The 19991-nt window shown below is 42.9% G+C and overlaps 1 protein-coding gene across 1 annotated transcript in view; it reads left to right on the top strand.

Annotated features, from left to right (window-relative positions):
• The first annotated feature begins 1438 nt into the window (after positions 1 to 1438).
• Positions 1439 to 19991, top strand: part of LOC126149027 (serpin B6-like) — a 93457-nt gene continuing 74904 nt past the window's right edge. Inside the window, exons 1-3 of the mRNA XM_049915789.1 lie at positions 1439 to 1509; positions 13180 to 13267; positions 14610 to 14783. Of these exons, the coding sequence (XP_049771746.1) occupies positions 13190 to 13267; positions 14610 to 14783 (252 nt within the window). The 5' untranslated portion in view covers positions 1439 to 1509; positions 13180 to 13189. The remainder of the gene's footprint in view (positions 1510 to 13179; positions 13268 to 14609; positions 14784 to 19991) is intronic.

The following is a 19991-nucleotide window of genomic DNA, read 5'->3' as shown; positions in this document are numbered from 1 at the left end:
AGGCTTACAGATTAGGTGCGTCGATAAGAGATTCTTGTCATATGACACACATACTGTCAGTAACGCGGTGTCTGACGCATTAGACTTGTTGAGCCCATTTCACGTCGAGCAGCCTCACTACGCCGAGCAAAAGGAGGTCCGACACGATATTAGGAGGTATGTCATGGCGTTTGTAACTCAGTGTATGTTGTACTAATACCGTAAAAGCATTTTTAAAGCTCACTGTACGAGCAAAAAAAATGGTTCAAATGGCTCTGAGCACTATGGGACTCAACTTCTGAGGTCATTAGTCCCCTAGAACTTAGAACTAGTTAAACCTAACTAACCTATGGACATCACACACATCCATGCCCGAGGCAAGATTCGAACCTGCGACCGTAGCGGTCTCGCGGTTCCAAACTGCAGCGCCTATAACCGCAAGGGCCACTTCGGCCGGCTGTACGAGCAAGTTTCTCTTATTGTACAGATACAATACGGGAAACGTACAGCAAAAGATTATAGGCAACTTTGGTATTCTCTCTTTGTCGGTTTGCTAAAAACTAATCACAATGAATACAGATACACGACTGTCTGAAAACTAAAATTATATTGACCCATCAATAAAACGTTACGTTTCCACTTAACTTACAACAGTAATTCACTTTGCCACGTACATAAATCTTTCGATGAAACCCGCAATAAAGTTAACTCTCTCCTCAGACGATCTTTCCAAAAAACGCAGAGTTCCAGCTAGCAGTATGAGCCCTGAAAGCACCTAGCTCAGGCTGAATTCACTAAATATCGGTTAATACGAATGATATGAATCTCAAAGCAGTGGCACAAATTATGGGCCGGTACAATATAGGAAAATCTCCTGTAGTTGTGACTAACAAAAGGTCTTAATAAATACATCTCAATAAATTGTCACCTCCACTGAACAAATTCAGCTCTGTTTGCTCACGACGAAGAGGAAGAAGAGGAATAGTGCCAAACTTACCATAGACGGCGAGGTTATTAGAGGTGAAAAACAACGCGAATAGGGTAGGGATGGGGAATTAAAACAACCATGGCGTTTCCGAAAGAGCCATCCCGACTCTTCACTTCGGTAGCATCAAGATAACACGGAAAACCTAAAAATTTGACGACTGCTCAATACAGTTTCAGAGAATTAACTATTGCTTCAAATTGTCCATCACCTCTTTGGAGAAGCTGTTTCGCTATAAATACAGCCCTGTGGCTGCAGAAAACTCAACGACGTTATATTTTGGTTCGCATAGTGTATAACACGAAACGCTGAGGTTTTTAAGAGTACTGTGGACACTGACAACGCGATTTCTGAAAGGCAAATGAATGTTTTTCGCGGTCGAGAACCCTCGACCTTCACAGAGTTCGCGGGAACGGATGACGTCACGATTACTGGCGTGAAACAGCACAGCTGACGAGTGAGAGGATGCTTAAATACAGGTGTAGTTCAGCGGGCCTCAGTCGTGTTCCGTGTAGGCAGACCAGCTCGTGCAGTTTTGCACATCGGTACGTACTAACACGTCTTGCTACGTAAAGCAGTATTGTTGGCCAAACATCTGAGAGACAGGTTTAGTCTCCGAATACGAATGCTTTTCCTTCTTCGCGTATATTAAGTGTTTAGTGTGGATTGCTATGATCATAGGGTGTGAAGTGGATGATTTCATCCACAGTGCTGTGTTTGCCCTGTCGATAACGATAGAGAAGGGAGATGGCGAATCCATTGCCGGCAAGCAGCTTACTCCTGTCACATAGCAATATTAATACACTCGCCCGACGAGCGGATCACTATCTGCGCTTTGACGCTCCGTTCATTTCTTCACGTGAGTGTGATTTCCCATTTCATTGCCAATATTTCCATTTTCAACTCGTTTCTACTGAGGAATATCTGTGGCAGAAGAGTTCAAAGGGAATTCTGAGAGTCAAATAAGTAGCTTTCTTAGGAGCGTTGTCGTTTTGTGGAATACATGGAGCAACTACTCGCAAGTTTATTGAAGTTAATAGGCGTTTCGGGTTATCACACGTGTACAGCTTAGTTATTACAGCATTTGGGTGATTGAATTACGAGTGTCGTAATTGTTTTATAAAAAATAAGGTTTTCGTGTTTCAATCAATGGCTAGCCACACAACGTATACACACTGGTAGCACCTACAGCGTGTCCCAGAAATAATGCGACAAACTTCTCTGAGAGGTGGGGCACATCGTAAGGACCGAGAACACACCATGGCCGTAAACGTCAGCGATAAGTAGTAGCAGAGATCGAAGACCGGAAACAAAACAAGAGCGTCATTCATTTGAAACATACAGGGTGATTCAAAAAGAATACCACAACTTTAAAAATGTGTATTTAATGAAAGAAACATAATATAACCTTCTGTTATACATCATTACAAACAGTATTTAAAAAGGTTTTTTTTTTCACTTAAAAATAAGTTCAGAGATGTTCAATATGGCCCCCTCCAGACACTCGAGCAATATCAACCCGATACTCCAACTCGTTCCACATTCTCTGTAGCATATCAGGCGTAACAGTTTGGATAGCTGCTGTTATTTCTCGTTTCAAATCATCAATGGTGGCTGGGAGAGGTGGCCGAAACGCCATATCCTTAACATACCCCCATAAGAAAAAGTCGCAGGGGGTAAGATCAGGGCTTCTTGGAGGCCAGTGATGAAGTACTCTGTCACGGGCTGCCTGGCGGCCGATCCATCGCCTCGGGTAGTTGACGTTCAGGTAGTTACGGACAGATAAGTGCCAATGTGGTGGGGCTCCATCCTGCTGAAATATGAATTGTTGTGCTTCTTGTTCGAGCTGAGGGAACAGCCAATTCTCTAACATCTCCAGATACTGTAGTCCAGTTACAGTAGCACCTTCGAAGAAAAAGGGACCAAAAACTTTATTGGCTGAAATGGCACAGAAAACGTTCACCTTAGGCGAGTCACGTTCATACTGAGTTGTTTCCCGCGGATTCTCAGTGCCCCATACTTCGTTCGAAATGCACTGTCGATTCACTTCTGCCGTACTCAATAACACAAAAAGCTTTCTGTTGAGCGGTCGCCATCCTAGCATCAACTGACGCTGACGCCTAGTCAACAGCGCCTCAAGCGAACAAATGTACAACTAAATGAAACTTTATAGCTCCCTTAATTCGCCGACAGATAGTGCTTAGCTCTGCCTTTTGCCATTGCAGAGTTTTAAATTCCTAAAGTTGTGGTATTCTTTTTGAATCACCCTGTATATTGGACGTAATGAGTACGCATGGCGTACGACGTCAATATAATTGTAATGTCAGAACGGATCCTCGAAGTTTGCACCATCAGACACCACACATTCCTGACAGCGACGGAGGATTGATTGCCCGCAATATTAGAAGCCACCAGAACTTTCTTTGATTGCACCAGCTTCACAGACAATTCTTACTACGAGATCCATTTCGGTCTCGACAGGATCGCGATGCACGACAGAGCTCATGGCTCGTGATATACAGGAATTAGGACTCGATAAATCCGGTGAGGGTGATGGCAGTATTCTTGTGTACAGCATCACCTAGCGGCGTACGATGTCGTTTGTGGCCAGAGGTTGCTGTGCAATTCTTGATCCTTATGATGCACCACCCCTCCCCTAGAAGTTAGTCGCATCATTTCTGGGACTCTCTGTAGACATACTACAAATAAAAGTCCCCACGCCGTGTTTTTCTAATCTCAGGAACCACTGCATGAATTTTGATACGGTTTCCACTAATAGATAGACTGTTTCACGAGACCGTTTGTATCTACCCCAGACAAGTCGCCCGGCCTCACATGTTCAGTGTTACCCGTGCGAAGACGAGGCGGGTCGCTAGTAGTGGTACAGTCGCAGCACATGGTTCACCATTTCGTCAAATAAAATGTTGGTTTTGATCATCTGCAATTCCCTCCCCTTCTCACCCAAACAAAGATCGAAACTTGTCTAGTTTGAAGGGGGAAACTAGACGGCGCTGCCATAGGTCAAACGGATATCAACTGCGTTTTTTATTAGGTATTCGTGTAGTACGAAAAAAATATGAATATTTTAGTTGGACCACTTGTTTCGCTTTGTGATAGATGGCACTGTAATAGTCACAAACATATGGCTCACAATTTTAGACCAACAGTTGGTAACAGGTAGGTTTTTTAAATTACAATACAGAACGTAGGTACGTTTGAACATTTTATTTCGGTTGTTCCAATGTGATACATGTACCTTTGTGAACTTATCATTTCTGAGAATGCATGGTGTTACAGTGTGATTGCCTGTAAATACGACGTTAATGCAATAAATGCTCAAAATTATGTCCGTCAACCTCAGTGCATTGGATAATACGTGTAACGACATTCCTCTCAACAGCGAGTAGTTCGCCTTCCGTAATGTTCGCACATGCATTGACAATGCGCTGATGCATGTTGTCAGGCGTTGTCGGTGGATCACGATAGCTAATAATCCTTCAACTTTCCCCACAGAAAGAAATCCGGGGACGTCAGATCCGGTGAACGCGCGGGCCATGGTATGGTGCTTCGACAACCAATCCTCCTGTCATGAAATATGCTATTCAATACCGCTTCAACCGCACGCGAGCTATGCGCCGGACATCCATCATGTTGGAAGTACATCGCCATTCTGGCATGCAGTGAAACATCTTGTAGTAATATCGGTAGAACGTTGCGTATGAAATCAGCATACATTGCACCATTTAGATTGCTATCGATAAAATGGGGTCCATTTATCCTTCCTCCTATAATGCCGCACCATACATTAACCCGCCAAGGTCGCTGATGTTCCACTTATCGCAACCATCGTGGATTTTCCGTTGCCCAATAGTGCATATTATGCCGGTTTACATCACCGCTGTTGGTAAATGACGCTTCGTCGCTAAATAGAACGCGTGCAAAAACTCTGTCATCGTCCTGTAATTTATCTTTTGCCCAGTGACAGAACTGTACACGACGTTCAAAGTCGTCGCCACGCAATTCCTGGTGCATAGAAATATGGTACGGGTGCAATCGATGTTGATGTAGCATTCTCAACACCGACGTTTTTGAGATTCCTGTTTCTCGCGCAATTTGTCTGCTACTGATGTGCGGATTAGCCGCGACTGCAGTTAAAACACCTACTTGGGCATCATCATTTGTTGCAGGTCGTGGTTGACGTTTTGCATGTGGGTGAACACTTCCTGTTTCCTTAAATAACGTAACTATCCGGCGAACGGTCCGGACACTTGGATGATGTCGTCCAGGATACCGAGCAGCATACATAGCACACGCCCGTTGGGCATTTTGATCACAATAGCCATACATCAACACGATATCGACCTTTTCCGCAATTGGTAAACGGTCCATTTTAACACGGGTAATGTATCACGAAGCAAATACCGTCCGCACAGGCGGAATGTTACGTGATACCACGTACTTTTACGTTTGTGACTATTACAGCGGCATCTATAACAAAGCGAAAAAAGTGGTCCAACTAAAACATTCATATTTCTTTACGTATTACACGAATATGTAATAAAAAATGAGGGTTCCTATTAAAAAAAAACCAGATGATATCCGTTTGACCTATGGCAGCGCCATCTAGCGGGCCAATCATAGCGCCATCTGGTTTCCCCCTAAGCTAGACGAGTTTGAAATATTTGCTATTAAAAACAGTATTGATCACGATTTGTTTATTAAGGTGACCGGTATCGACCACTACTGTGATTATCTTCAGACCATTGAGTAGGAACCTCTTTCTGCTGGAGAATCACAGCAGAAAGAGTTTCCTACACAGTGGTCTGAAGATGACCACATAGTGGTCGAAACCGGCCACCTTAATAAATAAATCGTGATCAAGACTGTTTTTAATAGTAAATATTTGTAACTCATTGATCACTGCTACTCCCATAATGTATTCAAAAGTAATAGACGAGATTCGTTCGTTGTAGTTTTTTCGTTTGATGCTTATTTCGTGAGATATTTGGCCCGGTCTCTATCAATGGACCACCCTGTATACTGCTGCTACTTGCATTGACGGTTGAAAGTGAATCTTTAGACGTAGTGATGCGACCATGTAGGTCAGGGCTGCCAAACACATGGGCCGAGTTTACGAACCGCGTGCAGATCCCCGGCTCGCCCTGTCTCGGCTTTGCTAGTTCCTTCCTGGAAGTATTCGGTACAGCACTACGTTTCATTTAGAATTGCAGCGTGGCATTTTTCGGTCGGCACAACTCTCTTCTGTCCCGCGAATCGTGGTGTCAGCACTGTTGATCCTTTGGTATCTGTTCACGGAACGAAGGATGTTCATTGGTCCAAGGACAAAAAAAAAAAAAAAAAAAGTCTAGCGAGCTATCATCACAAGCCTTTAAAAATGAATGTGAATGACAGAAGAGATGGATGAGAGTTCTCAATATATGTTATGCGTTATGCAGTCTCATGAACCTAAGATACTGCAGATGTACTGTAAAACGATATTACAATAGCAAGCAGAAATAATTTAAAGATTTAGTTGAAAATTAAAAACCAAAAATTACAATGGTCGACTGAAAAGATTCATCATTCAGTACACCAAGAAGAACTTGGTTCTAAATTTTCGGGGACGCAGCATATGAAGAACTTTGTGGTAGGAATAGCAAAATTTATTAAGGTGCACTCTTTAGTCAACTTTCAGTTTTCTGTAGAATTGAACGATGACCATGGAGATAGACGCTGAAGACCCAAAGAAACTGGTACGTTTAGGACCCCAGCGAGCAAGCGTAAGTGCCGAAGACGACGTGACATGGACTTGATTAATGTCTTAAGAAGAGCTGAAAGGGACTGACACCATGAATCCTGCAGGGCTGTCCACAAATTCGTAAGCGTACGACTGGGTGCAGATCTCTTCTGAAGAGTATATTGAATTGCATCCCAATCTCTGTAGTTTGGTGGCCAGCGGAAGTGTTTAAAGTCAGAAGAGTCTTCCTGGAGCCAGTCTGTAGCAATTCTGGAAGTGTGTCGGAATGCACAATGGAGATTAATGAATGCAGCTGATCAGACAGTATGCTTACGTACGTGTCCCCTGGCACAGTCGTATCCAGTCCCATATCACTCCAACTGCACACGCCCCTCCCCATTACAGAGTCTCCACCAGCTTGAACAGCCCCCTGCTGACTTGCAGAGTAAATGGATTCGTGAGGTTGTCTTCATACCTGTACACGTCCACCCGCTCTTTACAATTTGAAACGAGACTCGTCCGATCCGGGAACATGTTTCCAGTCATCAACATTCCAATATCGGTCTTGACGAGCCCATGCGAGGCGTAAAGCTTTGTGTCATGCAGTCATCAAGACTACACGAGTCGACCTTCGACTTCGAAAGCCCATATCGATAATGTTAGTTCAATGGTTGGCACGGTGACAGTTGTTGATGCCCCAGCATTGAAATCTGCAGAAATTTGCGGAAGGTTTGCACTTTTGTCACGTTGAACGATTCTCTTCAATCGTCGTTGGTCCCGTTCTTGCAGGATCTTTTTATGGCCGCAGCGATGTCGGAGATTTGATGTTTTACTGGATTCCTGATATTCACAGTACACTCGTCAGGTGATCGTGTGGAAAAATTCCCACTTCATCGCTACCTGGGAGATGCTGTGCGCCGACTATAACACAACGCTCAATTCACTTCAGTCTTGATAACCTGCCATTGTAGCAGCAGTAACCGATCTAACAACTGCGCCTGACAGTTGTCTTATATAGGTGTTGCCAACGGCAGCGCCGTATTCTGCCTCTTTACATATCTCTGTATTTGAATACGCATGCCTGGATCAGTTTCCTTGAAAGACAGTGCTCACTGCCATTAAAGAAAATCGCAATACTTGAAAAATTCGAATAGTTTCCTAAACGTTTTGAGGACACTGTCACTCTAACTTCTGTTTTAGAACTGTTTCCAAGACAGTTTGCCGTTTCAATTGAAAGCGCCCTTGAGCACATGGCGATGTACTTGACTGACCTAAAGGTAATTCCCATTTTAATGAGATATCCTTTTATGTTAAAATTTTGCAGGAATTCTACATTGTTTTCCACACGTAGTTTCTACGTCCACATCCACATGGTTATTCTGCAATTCATACATAAGTGCCTGGCAGAGGGTTCATCGAACTATTTTCATACTACCTCTCATACTACATACTCTCAAATGGTGCGTGGGAAAAAGGAACACCTAAATCTTTCCGTTCGAGCTCTGATTTCTCTTATTTTATTATGATGATCATTTCTCCCTACGTAGGTGGGTGTCAACAAAATATTTTAGATTCTGAAGAGAAAGTTAGTGATTGAAATTTCGTAAATAGACCTCGCCGCAAAGAAGACTGCCTTCTTTCCAGTAACTGCCACCCCAACTCGCGTATCATAGCAGTTACACTCTCACCCCTATTGCGCGATAACACGAAACAAGCTGCCGTTCTTTGCACTTTTTCGATGTCCTCTCAATCCTACCTGGCAAGGATCCCACACCGCACAGAAATATTCCAGCAGAGGACGGACAACTGTAATGTAGGCTGTCTCTTTAGTGGGTTTGTAGCATCTTCTAAGTGTTCTGCCAACAAAGCGCAGTCTTTGTTTCGCCTTCCCCACAATGTTATGTGGTCTTTCCAATTTAATTTGCTCGTAATTGTAATTCCTAGGTATTCAGTCGAATTGACAGCCCTTAGATTTGTGCGATTTATCGTATACCCAAAATTTATCGATGTCTTTTAATACCCACGTGGACGACCTCGCACTTTTCTTTGTTCAGTGCTAATTGCCACTTTTCGCACCATACAGTAATTCTCTCCACATCATTTTGTAATTGGAATTGATCGTCTGATGATTTTACTTGACGGTAAATCATAGCGTCATCTGCAAACAATCTAAGGGGACTGGTCAGGTTGTCCCCTAGATCATTTATGTAAATTAGGAACAGCAGAGGACCTATGACACTACCTTGCGGAACGCCAGATATCACTTCTGTTCTACTCGATGATTTACCATCTATCACTACGAACTGTGACCTCTCTGAGAGGAAATCACGAACCCAGTCACACAACTGAGACGGTACTCCATATGCACGCAATTTGATTAATAGTCGCTTGTGAGGAACGCTATGAAAAGTCTTCTGAAAATCTAGGAATATGGAATCGATCTGAGATCCCTTGTCGACAGCACTCATTACTTCATGGGAATAAAGAGTTAGTTGTGTTGCACAAGAACGGTATTTTCCGAATCCGTGTTGTTTATGGATCAATAAGTCATTTTCTTCAACGTGATTCATAATGTTCGAGTACAGTACAGTTTCCATGTCTATATAATGAGGTTGCAAAAGTGCTACAATATTTGGAACGACATATTTGCGTGTAAGACCTTTTTTGTATTAAGAAACTAAATAAGTGACAATTAAGTGGCAACTTGAGTACGAACATTTGTGAAACTGTCTGCATCTGTCGGTCTGTACCAGATAGAAACTATATAATGTCTTCAGCATGCCAAAATAATTAAATAATACTGAAAATTCGTTTTGTTTGTGATTTATGTTGCTGAGAAATGTGAAATATAAGACTAAGTTGCGTACAGTGCTACTGCACTGACCCATGTAATTGTAGTGTGTTTGCAGTTCACCCCCCCCCCCTCTTCGAAGCGCTCAGAGAGCATTGTGTGGCGGTGGGGGGTGGGAGGGTGGAGGGGGGAAGGGGGGGGGAATGTACAACAAGACTGAGCGCTGTGGCACTCATACCAGGGCTCAGCCAACAAGCCGAAATCTTTCCTGCCCCTGATCTATGTATTCAGAATTTTATGTAATCTGAAGCAAATGAAGAAGTGTATTCAAGGTTAACATTTCAGCACAACCACACCATAACATCATCTACAGCCTGTATTTAAGGAAAAATAACATAGCTGGTTTATCACATCTGAATGTTGGCTATTTGTGTGAAGATCGTGTTATGGCTTGTGTGAGCCGGGACATCTGCCAGCACCTGACGGAATTAGACAGCAGCAGGATGGTGGTCTAATGATACTGCCGTTCATCGTTTCTACAACATATATTGCTGTTCGCCTTCGTCGATATCTCTGTCATTCGTATTAATATCCAGTCAACGCAAGAACTCTGTGGCCTTGAGCGACTGCCGCCCGAGAGGACTGGCATATCGTCAGCTCTGCCATACGGGATGGTACAGTCACGTCACGTACCTTGACTGAAGAAATGGGTTTTTCTGAAGCCATACAATATCAACAGTAACAGCGTGGAGCTGCATGGACTCTGTGGTAGATTCTATTATGTGTTTCTCTATTTTTTGTTTGTCTGTTGTCGATGTATTATGCTCGCAGTAAAAGGTCGTAACAACGTGATAAAATTGTCTCTGATAGTGCTGTTAAAAGAATTACTGTTTGTTGCGCGTGTGAAGAGTCTTGGGAGAAACGGCTGTATATTTTTAGCAACTATTCATACATGAGATTGCAGGTTCGAGTGCTGTTGTCCACGTCTCTTCCCGTACACGTCGCATTCAATCTGAAACAATTCTGCTGTTTCAATACTTCCAAAAATACTAATAAAGGTCGTGACGCTCACCTTTGTTCTCATGACATAATAACGGTTTATTGTGTCTCTTGTACAATTCTCCACATAACATCAAAAGAAGCGAACAGAAAACTCTAGTTACCCTTAATTACGAGTAAACCACAGAGAGAGTAATATTCCGAGTCAATGATATAATTATCATGGAGTCTCTCAGATAACGTCTTTGCCACTTAGCTTTCTCACAGTCGATTCAGTACATTACATATTTATTACACTACAAGTCTCATTGTCGCTTTATGCACCAGCAGAGACAAGGTGTGAACGTTGGTGTGGCCAACAAGAACATTGGAAAAAGAGTGGTAGTGCATCAACCCTTCACAGGAGACTCGGTTGTTCATACAGAATCACGATGGAAATATGTGTTTCATTTGATATTGTCGTAAAGGTCCATCGTTGCATGTGATGACGCAGTATGCTATTGGGTACAAAACATGGTCGCCTGTGGTACACATGGTCGATAATTTGGATAGTGGGCGTTACATATCTGGCTTGTTATGATCAGTGTTTGTGCGCTCTCTTAGAGATATCAGTGGCATCATCCTTCAACAAGATAATGCAAGGCTGCAAGTTTTCTGTGCTGTCCTGAGCTACATCAATGCAGAGAGAGTTCGACTGCTGCCCTGGCCAGATCTCTCATCCACTGAAAATATCCCGTTAATGGCCACCAACAGACTGGTATACCAGCAGCAGGCAGCCACTAGGACTGTAGAACCTTGACATAGAACTGAAGCACTGTAGGAAGATATACTCGTATCTGTTCCAAACTCCATTTGGCTTTATACCCAGCCACGTTAGAGATATACTTGCTGCCAGAGGTGACTGCTCTGTGAGCTAAATTTCGCAACCTCTATACCCACAAATCACTTACAGAATTTAATCATATTTTTCCTTAACTACTGTATACTGAAAATAAATAAAATTTTGTTATTGCCTATCCTTGCTGCTACTGCAACTTCAATTTTGTATTTACAGGGTGTATCAAAATTACACCGACAAACTTCGAAGGAATGTAGAAGGTGTCTTAAGGAACAAAATAAGAATAGGAGCCCATGTCCAGAGAAGTCATCCAATGACGCTAAAGAGCGTAAGAGTTACATGCACCAGAACCTTTATGTGTATATACAGAGTTTTTCACAGGTCATGTTACACACCTCTAGAGATTGTAAAGGGGACTTAGATCAAGTTTTACACATAAACCAATGCCCAGAGACGTGATGCGCTGATGCAGCCCTGGAGAATGGCGTATTGTATCACAGCCGTCCACAATACGAGCACAAAGAGTCTCTACATTTGGTACCGGGGTTGCGTAGACAAGAGCTTTCAAATGCCACCATAAATGAAAGTCAAGAGGATTGAGGTCATGAGAGCGTGGAGGCCATGTAATTGGTCCGCCTTACCAATCCATCGGTCACTGAATCTGTTGTTGAGAAGCGTACGAACACTTCGACTGAAGTGTGCAGGAGCTCCATCGTGCATGAACCACACGTTGTGTCGTACTTGCAAAGGCACATGTTCTAGCAGCACAAGTAGAGTATCCCGTATGAAATCTTGATAACGTGCGCCATTGAGCGTAGGTGGAAGAACATGGGGCCCAATCAAGACAACACCAACAATGCCTGCACAAACGTTCACAGAAAATCTGTGTTGATGACGTGATTGCACAATTGCGTGCGGATTCTCGTCAGCCCACACACGTTGATTGTGAAAATTTACAATTTCATCACGTTGGAATGAGGAAGTACAGTACATACTGAGGAAACTAAAATGAGCTCTAACATGGAAATTAAGTGTTCCCGGACACATGTCCACATAACATCTTTTCTTTATTTGTATGTGAGGAATGTTTCCTGAAAGTTTGGCCGTACCTTTTTGTAACACATTTACACGCGCCGACTCCTACAACTTCGGCACCCTGTATCGTCGACGATGACTTTTCTGGCACACAGTTTCCTACACTCATTTTCAAGACACCGTCTACATCCCCTCGAAGTCTGTCGCTGTAATTTTGAAACACTCTGTACATACACTCATAGCAGCTCCGTTTACTGTCTGTCGTGGACGATTGTGGTTAATCCATTACACGAAACAGTTAAAGAAGGTGCTTACTTTCAAATGCGTACCAAATACAGAGAATGCTCCGTTAAGCCTATTGTTCAGAGTACTGTGCATCCAGTCTTGCTGACCGTCTGGGAAGAAATTGTTTGAGAAACCTTGTGGAAAGTATGAATCGTTCTTCGTGAAATGTTCACACTATTTAATGTGAGGAGATCTGAAGGGAACAACAGGAGTAAAAAGAGTTTCTATGATAGAAGAACAGTAAAGCGAAAGGCAGACGATCTGGACGAGGAATGATGTGAAAAGTAATACAGTTGTCTTGCTTACATCAATCCATTTCAGAGATGGTTTCTCACAAAACAGGCATAGTGAATTACTGCACTAATACTTAACAAGTGTAATCACTCGTCCAAATCTTATAATTCCTATGTGGATTCCGTTCGTAAAAGTTTTCTCCAAAAACCTATGAAAGAATGTTTACTGAATATCGTTTGTTGGTACTCTAGTTGACGTAAACTCTAGAATTCGCTGAATGTTTTTTTTCTTTGCAGGCCCAGAGAAATGGCTCAAGCGAGCGTTGATACCGCTCTGCAGTCCATGGCAGAATCCAACGTTAACTTCACATTCGACATGCATAAGGTAAGTTACATAGTTTTGAAACAGTTAAATCTCTCGTCATGACAACTCAAGGAAATTTAGTCACGATATGGTTTCTTATTATAAAGTCATCTAAGTACAAAAGTCTTATATTTATGACTGATCCAGTGCATTTCTAAGTGCAATTTTAAGTGCATTACTTCCAAGAACTCATTTTAATTCCTCATTTCAGCAAAGGAAAGTACGCGAAAAATAGTATTTCGAGATTGCCTTCTGCCTTATATGATACCAAGTCTTCCGAAGCTCTTTCAATTTTCACTGTAATATTGGATCTCCTATGTGTTCCAGACCTGCTTCCATTCTTCACCCATCTACCGGACTGAAAAGTACAGTGTGTTACTAACCAGCAGTCCTCACCCAATCACCATCCAAAGAAACCCACAATAGTTTAAAATTCCTAGCTCAACAAACATGGAGATTAACTGCCACATCCATCATCCACACATATAAAACCATCACCTGTCCCATCCACACCTATACCACTGCAGCACGAAATTCCTTTCAAATCCTGGAACGACATGCTCTCTATCTTGGTTTACACAACCTCATAAAGAGAGTGAGGGTACCTATTAGTGAACATTAATATGGGATGTATTCACCATTCACCTTTCTGGAGACTTGTGCCCTCCTGTAACACTGTCAATAAGGTGTCTGAAGGTCTGTGAAGAATGGCAGATGATTCTTCCTCAAGAACAGAAACCAGAGAACGTAGTGATGTTGGACGCTGGGATCTCGAGAGATTCATCCCAAAGGCGTTCCATTGGGCTGACATAAAGACTCTGGGCTGACAGTCCATTTCTGGAATGTTACTGTCCACAAACCATTCCCTCACAGACGCTGGTTTATGACTGAGTAGATTGTCTCCACGATGCAGTCGTAGTCTCCGAATGATTCCTGTACTGTAGGCAGTACACATTGCTATAAAACAAGTTCTTATGCTGCCTCATTTAGATTTTTCTTAAACACGGTAATTTGTTGCCAACACACACCAAGTAAAGGTCATGTAAATAACAGTTAAATGAAAAACGATTGTGAACGGTCAATGGCACTGTGTAGCTATCACATAATTTTTTGTGTAAGGTCTCTGTGCTTTTGTCTTTGTTTTCCTATAGCTATTGTAGTATTGGTTTTAGATTACTGATATGTATTCCGAGTGTTTGAATTTTTATGTAGAGACCGAAACTGCCAATCGCAGTTAAGTGTAAATAATAAAAATAATTTGAACAACCCGTGTCAAATAATTCAACGTCCTTTAATTTAGGCATTCCCATTTAAATACAAGCCAATAAGTATTAATTATGTTCATGTTTTCTATCATTTCTAGACGATGGACGCGGGAAACATCTTTTATTCTCCTCTCAGCATACATGTGATACTTACACTAGTATATTTCGGTGCAGAAGGTGAAACAGCTCGGCAGATCCGAGAGGGTCTCCGTTTACATGGTAACGACGATGTCATAGAGAGAGGCATCGAGACTACAATGCGTGAGTTAAACGTGAGTACAAAAGACGAGGTTGTAAAAGCTTTGTAACTCTTCAATTTAATGTAGCAGTTGCGCTGAACATTTCTGCAGATTATGTCCCATATTTGTTCTCCGCAACAGTTCCATTATTTTTTTAATTTGTAAGATCACTGTGGTAAGTTCCAACTAAATAATTGTGATTTTAGTGTGTAGAGCCTATAACACCAAAGAAATGCCGTCAGCCTATTTTAGAATAATATGTTACACACAATCCTGAAGTTAGAAACGACAGATAAAAGCAAGAACTGTCACTTATTACCTCCCGCAACCATGTTGCTGATCAGTCTAACATACAATAACTAAGAATCAAGTAAAATCTACCAGCATCAAATATAGACCTTGACAAAGAAATTTCTGAAAACGTACATGAAGAGTGCTGTACTGAAGTGTATCAAGGTACAAAAATGGCACATATCTGGCACGTAGTTGTTCTTCTTCACTGTTCAACGTATACAGAAAGTAATTAAAGGAAATAAATTAAGGTGTATGGATGTGTGATTGAAAATACTGTGTGAAAGGATATCAACGATATGCTGATGTCACTGTCGCATTAAAGAGTCTATTTAATGGACTGTACTGTCTACTGAGCACAGAATGTATATTCGGAGTAAATCAAAGAATGAAAATATAAACGAACATGATAAATGAGACTAACTATAGCATATAAATCGAGGATCATGTGGGAGTCGAAGCGCAGGAATTGTGTTGAATTGGAGGAAAATTAACATGTGATGAATGACGAAAGAAGGATATAAGAAGCAGACTAGCATTTCCTGCCGAAATAAGTCCCCTACAATCATATATAAAACTTCACTGTGCAAAAACCGGCAAAGAAGGGAATCTAAGCGTTAGGGATGTGGTACGATAGGAGGGTGTTGGAAATTAAGTAGAGCAGCAAAATAAGAAATGAGGAGGGTCTCTTCACAAGGGAAACATACCATCATCCCTCTCCTCCCCTCCCCCTCCCCTCCCCCCTCCCCTCCCCCTCCCCTCCCCCTCCCTCAGATTTAGTGGTAAGAGGTCTCAGTGGACAGCTCGTCAAAATCTGAATACGTATGAAGCACAGCACAAGGTGTACTGTACTGTGAAAAAAAATCAAAATAGAAACAGTGAACGGTCCAAGCAAAAGAAATACTACGTAGAGCAATGTGGATGAGCCACAGCGTTATGGTGAAGTGATCACGCTGTTGAACTACAAAGCTGGCGAGCCATGTTCCAAACTCCCTCGTGCCAATTTTACGGTGTTCGCTGTATTCAAATTTGTGTGTGTGTCGTGGTGTAACGTCCGTTTGTAAGAGCGAGGTGTAAGGAGGAGACCTTATATTAAATGTTGATTCAGCGCAACTATTCCATTAGAAGCCGAAACGAAGTGGCTTTCGAATGGGAGCTGCAAACATTTGTCAACCGAATCCTCCAGCGGAAATCACGTCTGATGTGTCATATACCGCATTACTGACAGTATGTGTGTCATGTGACAAGAATCTCTGATCGACGCACCTAATCTGTAAGCCTGGTGAATGAGTGAGATATGCCTCCTTGGCAGATTTAGTTGTTCGTGTGGATGTGAATGTGGTAATTCCCAAGGAAATGATGAAAGCATAATAGTTTGTCACGTAAGCTGCAACAAATGAATGCAACAGTTTCACAATCAACAGTTGATCTGTGGTCTGTCGAAACATATGTTTTTAATGTTTTTGAAGTTGCGTTCCACTTTGGAAGTTTTGACTCTTGATTTCCTTTCTTGTAACATAGTTCACACCCGTTTATTTGTTGTGTTCATTTCTGTGAAATGTCTATGTGATATCTCGCCTGCTCTCACTATTCAGCACATTCTTTCCACATGAGTGATATTCTGTAACCAATGTGTAGCATGACAACTGCCAATCATTTCAATGACCGGACGAGCAGTTCATAGTGTTGCGAAAAAAAAAATGGTACGAGGGACTACTGAACACGACTCGGCCGCTTTGTAATCAGCACCATGACCACCTTAACACGACACCGTTCTTCTGGCACTGCGCTCGTTGTTGGACTTGCTAAGCCTGGACCGTTCACCGATTTTATTTTGCATTTTTATCCAGTTCGGTACACCTTCTTCCTATCTTCATGCTTGATCTGTGTTCAGTTTTTGACGGGCCTTCCATTGGGCCATCTTACCAATAAATCTGAGGGGGAAGGTCGTGCGACGGGGAGTTTCCCTTGCCAGAATCGGTGCGGAGTGGAACATGTGGAACACATTGAAAAGAAGAAGGCACAGGATGATAGGATATCTGTTAAGACATCGAGTAATAAGCTCCATGGTACTAGGGGGGACTGTAGAGAGTGAAGATTGTAGGGGAAGACAGGGAATCGAATATATCCTACAAATAGTGGAGGATGTTTGCGGCAAGTGCGCCTCTGACATGGAGAGGTCGTTAGAGAAGGGTAACTTTTGGAAGGCTGCATCAAACCAGTCAATAGATTGATAACTCAACCTTCATTTGTACCGGAAACACAGGTAGGTTTAGTTTGTGGTAGAGGAGCCACGTTGACAGTGAGGGCTTGCGTTATTTGTCCCTATGGTACGATTTCATCGAGTTGGGGCCACTGTGATAGTCGGGGCTATTGGAAGGGATTCTTGTTGATTTCCTCAAATTGATGTCACTGTCCACGCCTTGGGTTAACGGGCCTCCTTCTGGGTCGTTTAAGTGCAGTAACACATTCTTTTTCTTCTTCTTCTTCTTCTTCCTCTCCTCAGCGATGAAAGGCCCTGTAGACCACGCGCTGCATCAAAATTGCTTCCATCGCCTTCTATCTCTCGCAGTCTCTCTCCACCCTGCGGAAATTACTAATGCTGCGATGTCCTTCTCTAAGCCATCTTTCCACCTTGTACTAGACCTGCCCAATGGTCTTGTTGCCTGGACAGTTCCTTCAAATGCTTTCTTGGTGATTCTGTCGTTTTCCATTCTAGCCACATGTCTAGCCCACTGCAGTCTCCTACTTTTTAATTTCTGGATGATAGTCGGTCGCTTCATTAACTGATAAATTTCATTGTTCTTTCGAATTCTCCATACGCCATTTTCCAACATAGGTCCCGAGATTTTTCTCATTACTTTTCTTTCGAAAACATTCACTTTTTCTCTTGCATTTTTTGTAAGCGTCCAACTTTATGAACCGTACAATACTATGGGGCAGATGATTCAGAAAGCTTTACTTTTGAGTTGGTTGCTTAGTGAGTACAGACATCTTGACCCTGACGCTATTCTTTCGTTTATATCCATTCCTATGATATTTTTACTGTGAACACGTGGTTTTGAATTTTATTTAGTGTTTTGTAAACATCCATAGCTTTGGTTACTTTCGATATATGGTGTTCTTGTAGTTGGGCGTAACTTGTTAGTCTGTTCTCTGCCTTTCTGCGTGATATGTTGAGCATCATTGAGCATAAGTATATTAATTTTGTTAGTCATGTAGAAGAGATTACAGGCTCGCCTTTGATGAACACCTGGATGTGTGTGTGTGTGTGTGTGTGTGTGTGTGTGTGTGTGTGTGTGTGTGTGCTGTTCGACTGTTTGACGTCTCCGTTTTTGCAAAGCGGGTACTTCTTCTCACATGTTTTATGTGTCGCAGCCCCATACAAAATGTGATTTTCGACAAAATTGTTAAGGCTTTCGGTGCCAATTGTTAACAAACTGACTATTGGCTTCTGTCTCAGGTTCTTCCGCTGACGTTCATCTAATGATTTTACTGACGTTTCCCCAGTACGAGTAGCTGGCATTGTCAAAGTTTCACCCTCCATTCAATCAATTAACACCAGGATCAGAGAGCATAAGCGACATTGCAGGTTGAGGCAGGTGCAGAAATCGGCCGTGGCAGAGCACGCACTGAGTGAGACCGACCACGTAATAAAATTCGCCGACACGGAAATTCTGGCTGTAGAGAAGCACTATCACACGCGCTTGTTCAGAGAAGCTGTAGAAATACAAAAACACGCGAACAGTTTCAACAAGAAAGAGGAAGGCCTTAAGGTAAACGGATCCTGGCTTCCCGTACTGCAGCGAACGAGCGTCGCAGGTAGCAAGAGGAGAAATGACCGCGGAGAAGCTCTCGGACGTTGGCGCGCCAGGTACATATAGTCTGCGGCCGCGAGCTCGGCTCCAGTTCACCACCGGCAGTGGCGGGGGGAAGCTGTGATTTTTGAGTTTGACAAACCTTCTTGCTTCAGACTATGGAATTTAATTGGTCAAATTTTCCTTCTGTATCCTACTTTCTGCAAAGAATGTCTTTGGTTCTTGATTCCACACTGCTTGATCAACCAAAAGGTCTGCGCACGTACCCGAAGTTGTACGACAGGTACCTGCCTCTCGTTCACCTTCGTCACAGTTCCCTTCGGTGTCTTACACAGAGGTGATAAACGTCATGGGATAGCGGTATGTGCACATACAGATGGCGACAGCATCGCGTAGACAAGCTATAAGACGGCAGTGCATTGGTGGAGCTGTCATTTGTATTCGGATAATTCGCGTGAAAAGTTTTCCGACGTAATTATGGCCCTACGACGGGAATTAAGTTTTTAAATGCGGGAAATCAATATTCCGAGATCCACTGTGTCAATAGTGTGCCGAGAATATCAAAAAATTACCTCTCACCACGGACAACGCAGTGGCCGACAGCATTCATTTAACAATCGAGAACAGGGAGTTTCCGTTGGGTTGTCAGCGCTAAAAGAAAAGCAATACTGCGTGAATTAGCACCAGAAATCAGTGTGGGACGTACGACGAACGTATCCGTTAGGACAGTGCGGCGAAATTGGCGTTAATGGGCTATGGCAGCAGACGACCGACGCAAGTGCCTTTGCTAACAGTACGACATCGCCTGCAGAACTTCTCCTGCGCTCGTGACCATATCCGTTGGACACTAAACTCCTCTCAAAGAGTCCATGAAGGCCGAACGGTACCGACCGGCCGCCGTGTCATTCTCAGCCTATAGGCGTCACTGGATGCGGTTATGGAGGAGCATGTGGTCAGCACACCGCTCTTCCGGCCGTATGTCAGTTTCCGAGACCGGAGCCGCTATTTCTCAATCAAGTAGCTCCTCAGAATGAGATTTTCACTCTGCAGCGGAGTGTGCGCTGATATGAAACTTCCTGGCAGATTAAAACTGTGTGCCCGACCGAGACTCGAACTCGGGACCTTTGCCTTT

Source organism: Schistocerca cancellata, chromosome 2 (assembly GCF_023864275.1).
Source record: "Schistocerca cancellata isolate TAMUIC-IGC-003103 chromosome 2, iqSchCanc2.1, whole genome shotgun sequence".
Lineage (NCBI taxonomy): Eukaryota > Metazoa > Arthropoda > Insecta > Orthoptera > Acrididae > Schistocerca > Schistocerca cancellata.
This window is presented reverse-complemented; position numbering and strand designations above follow the sequence as displayed.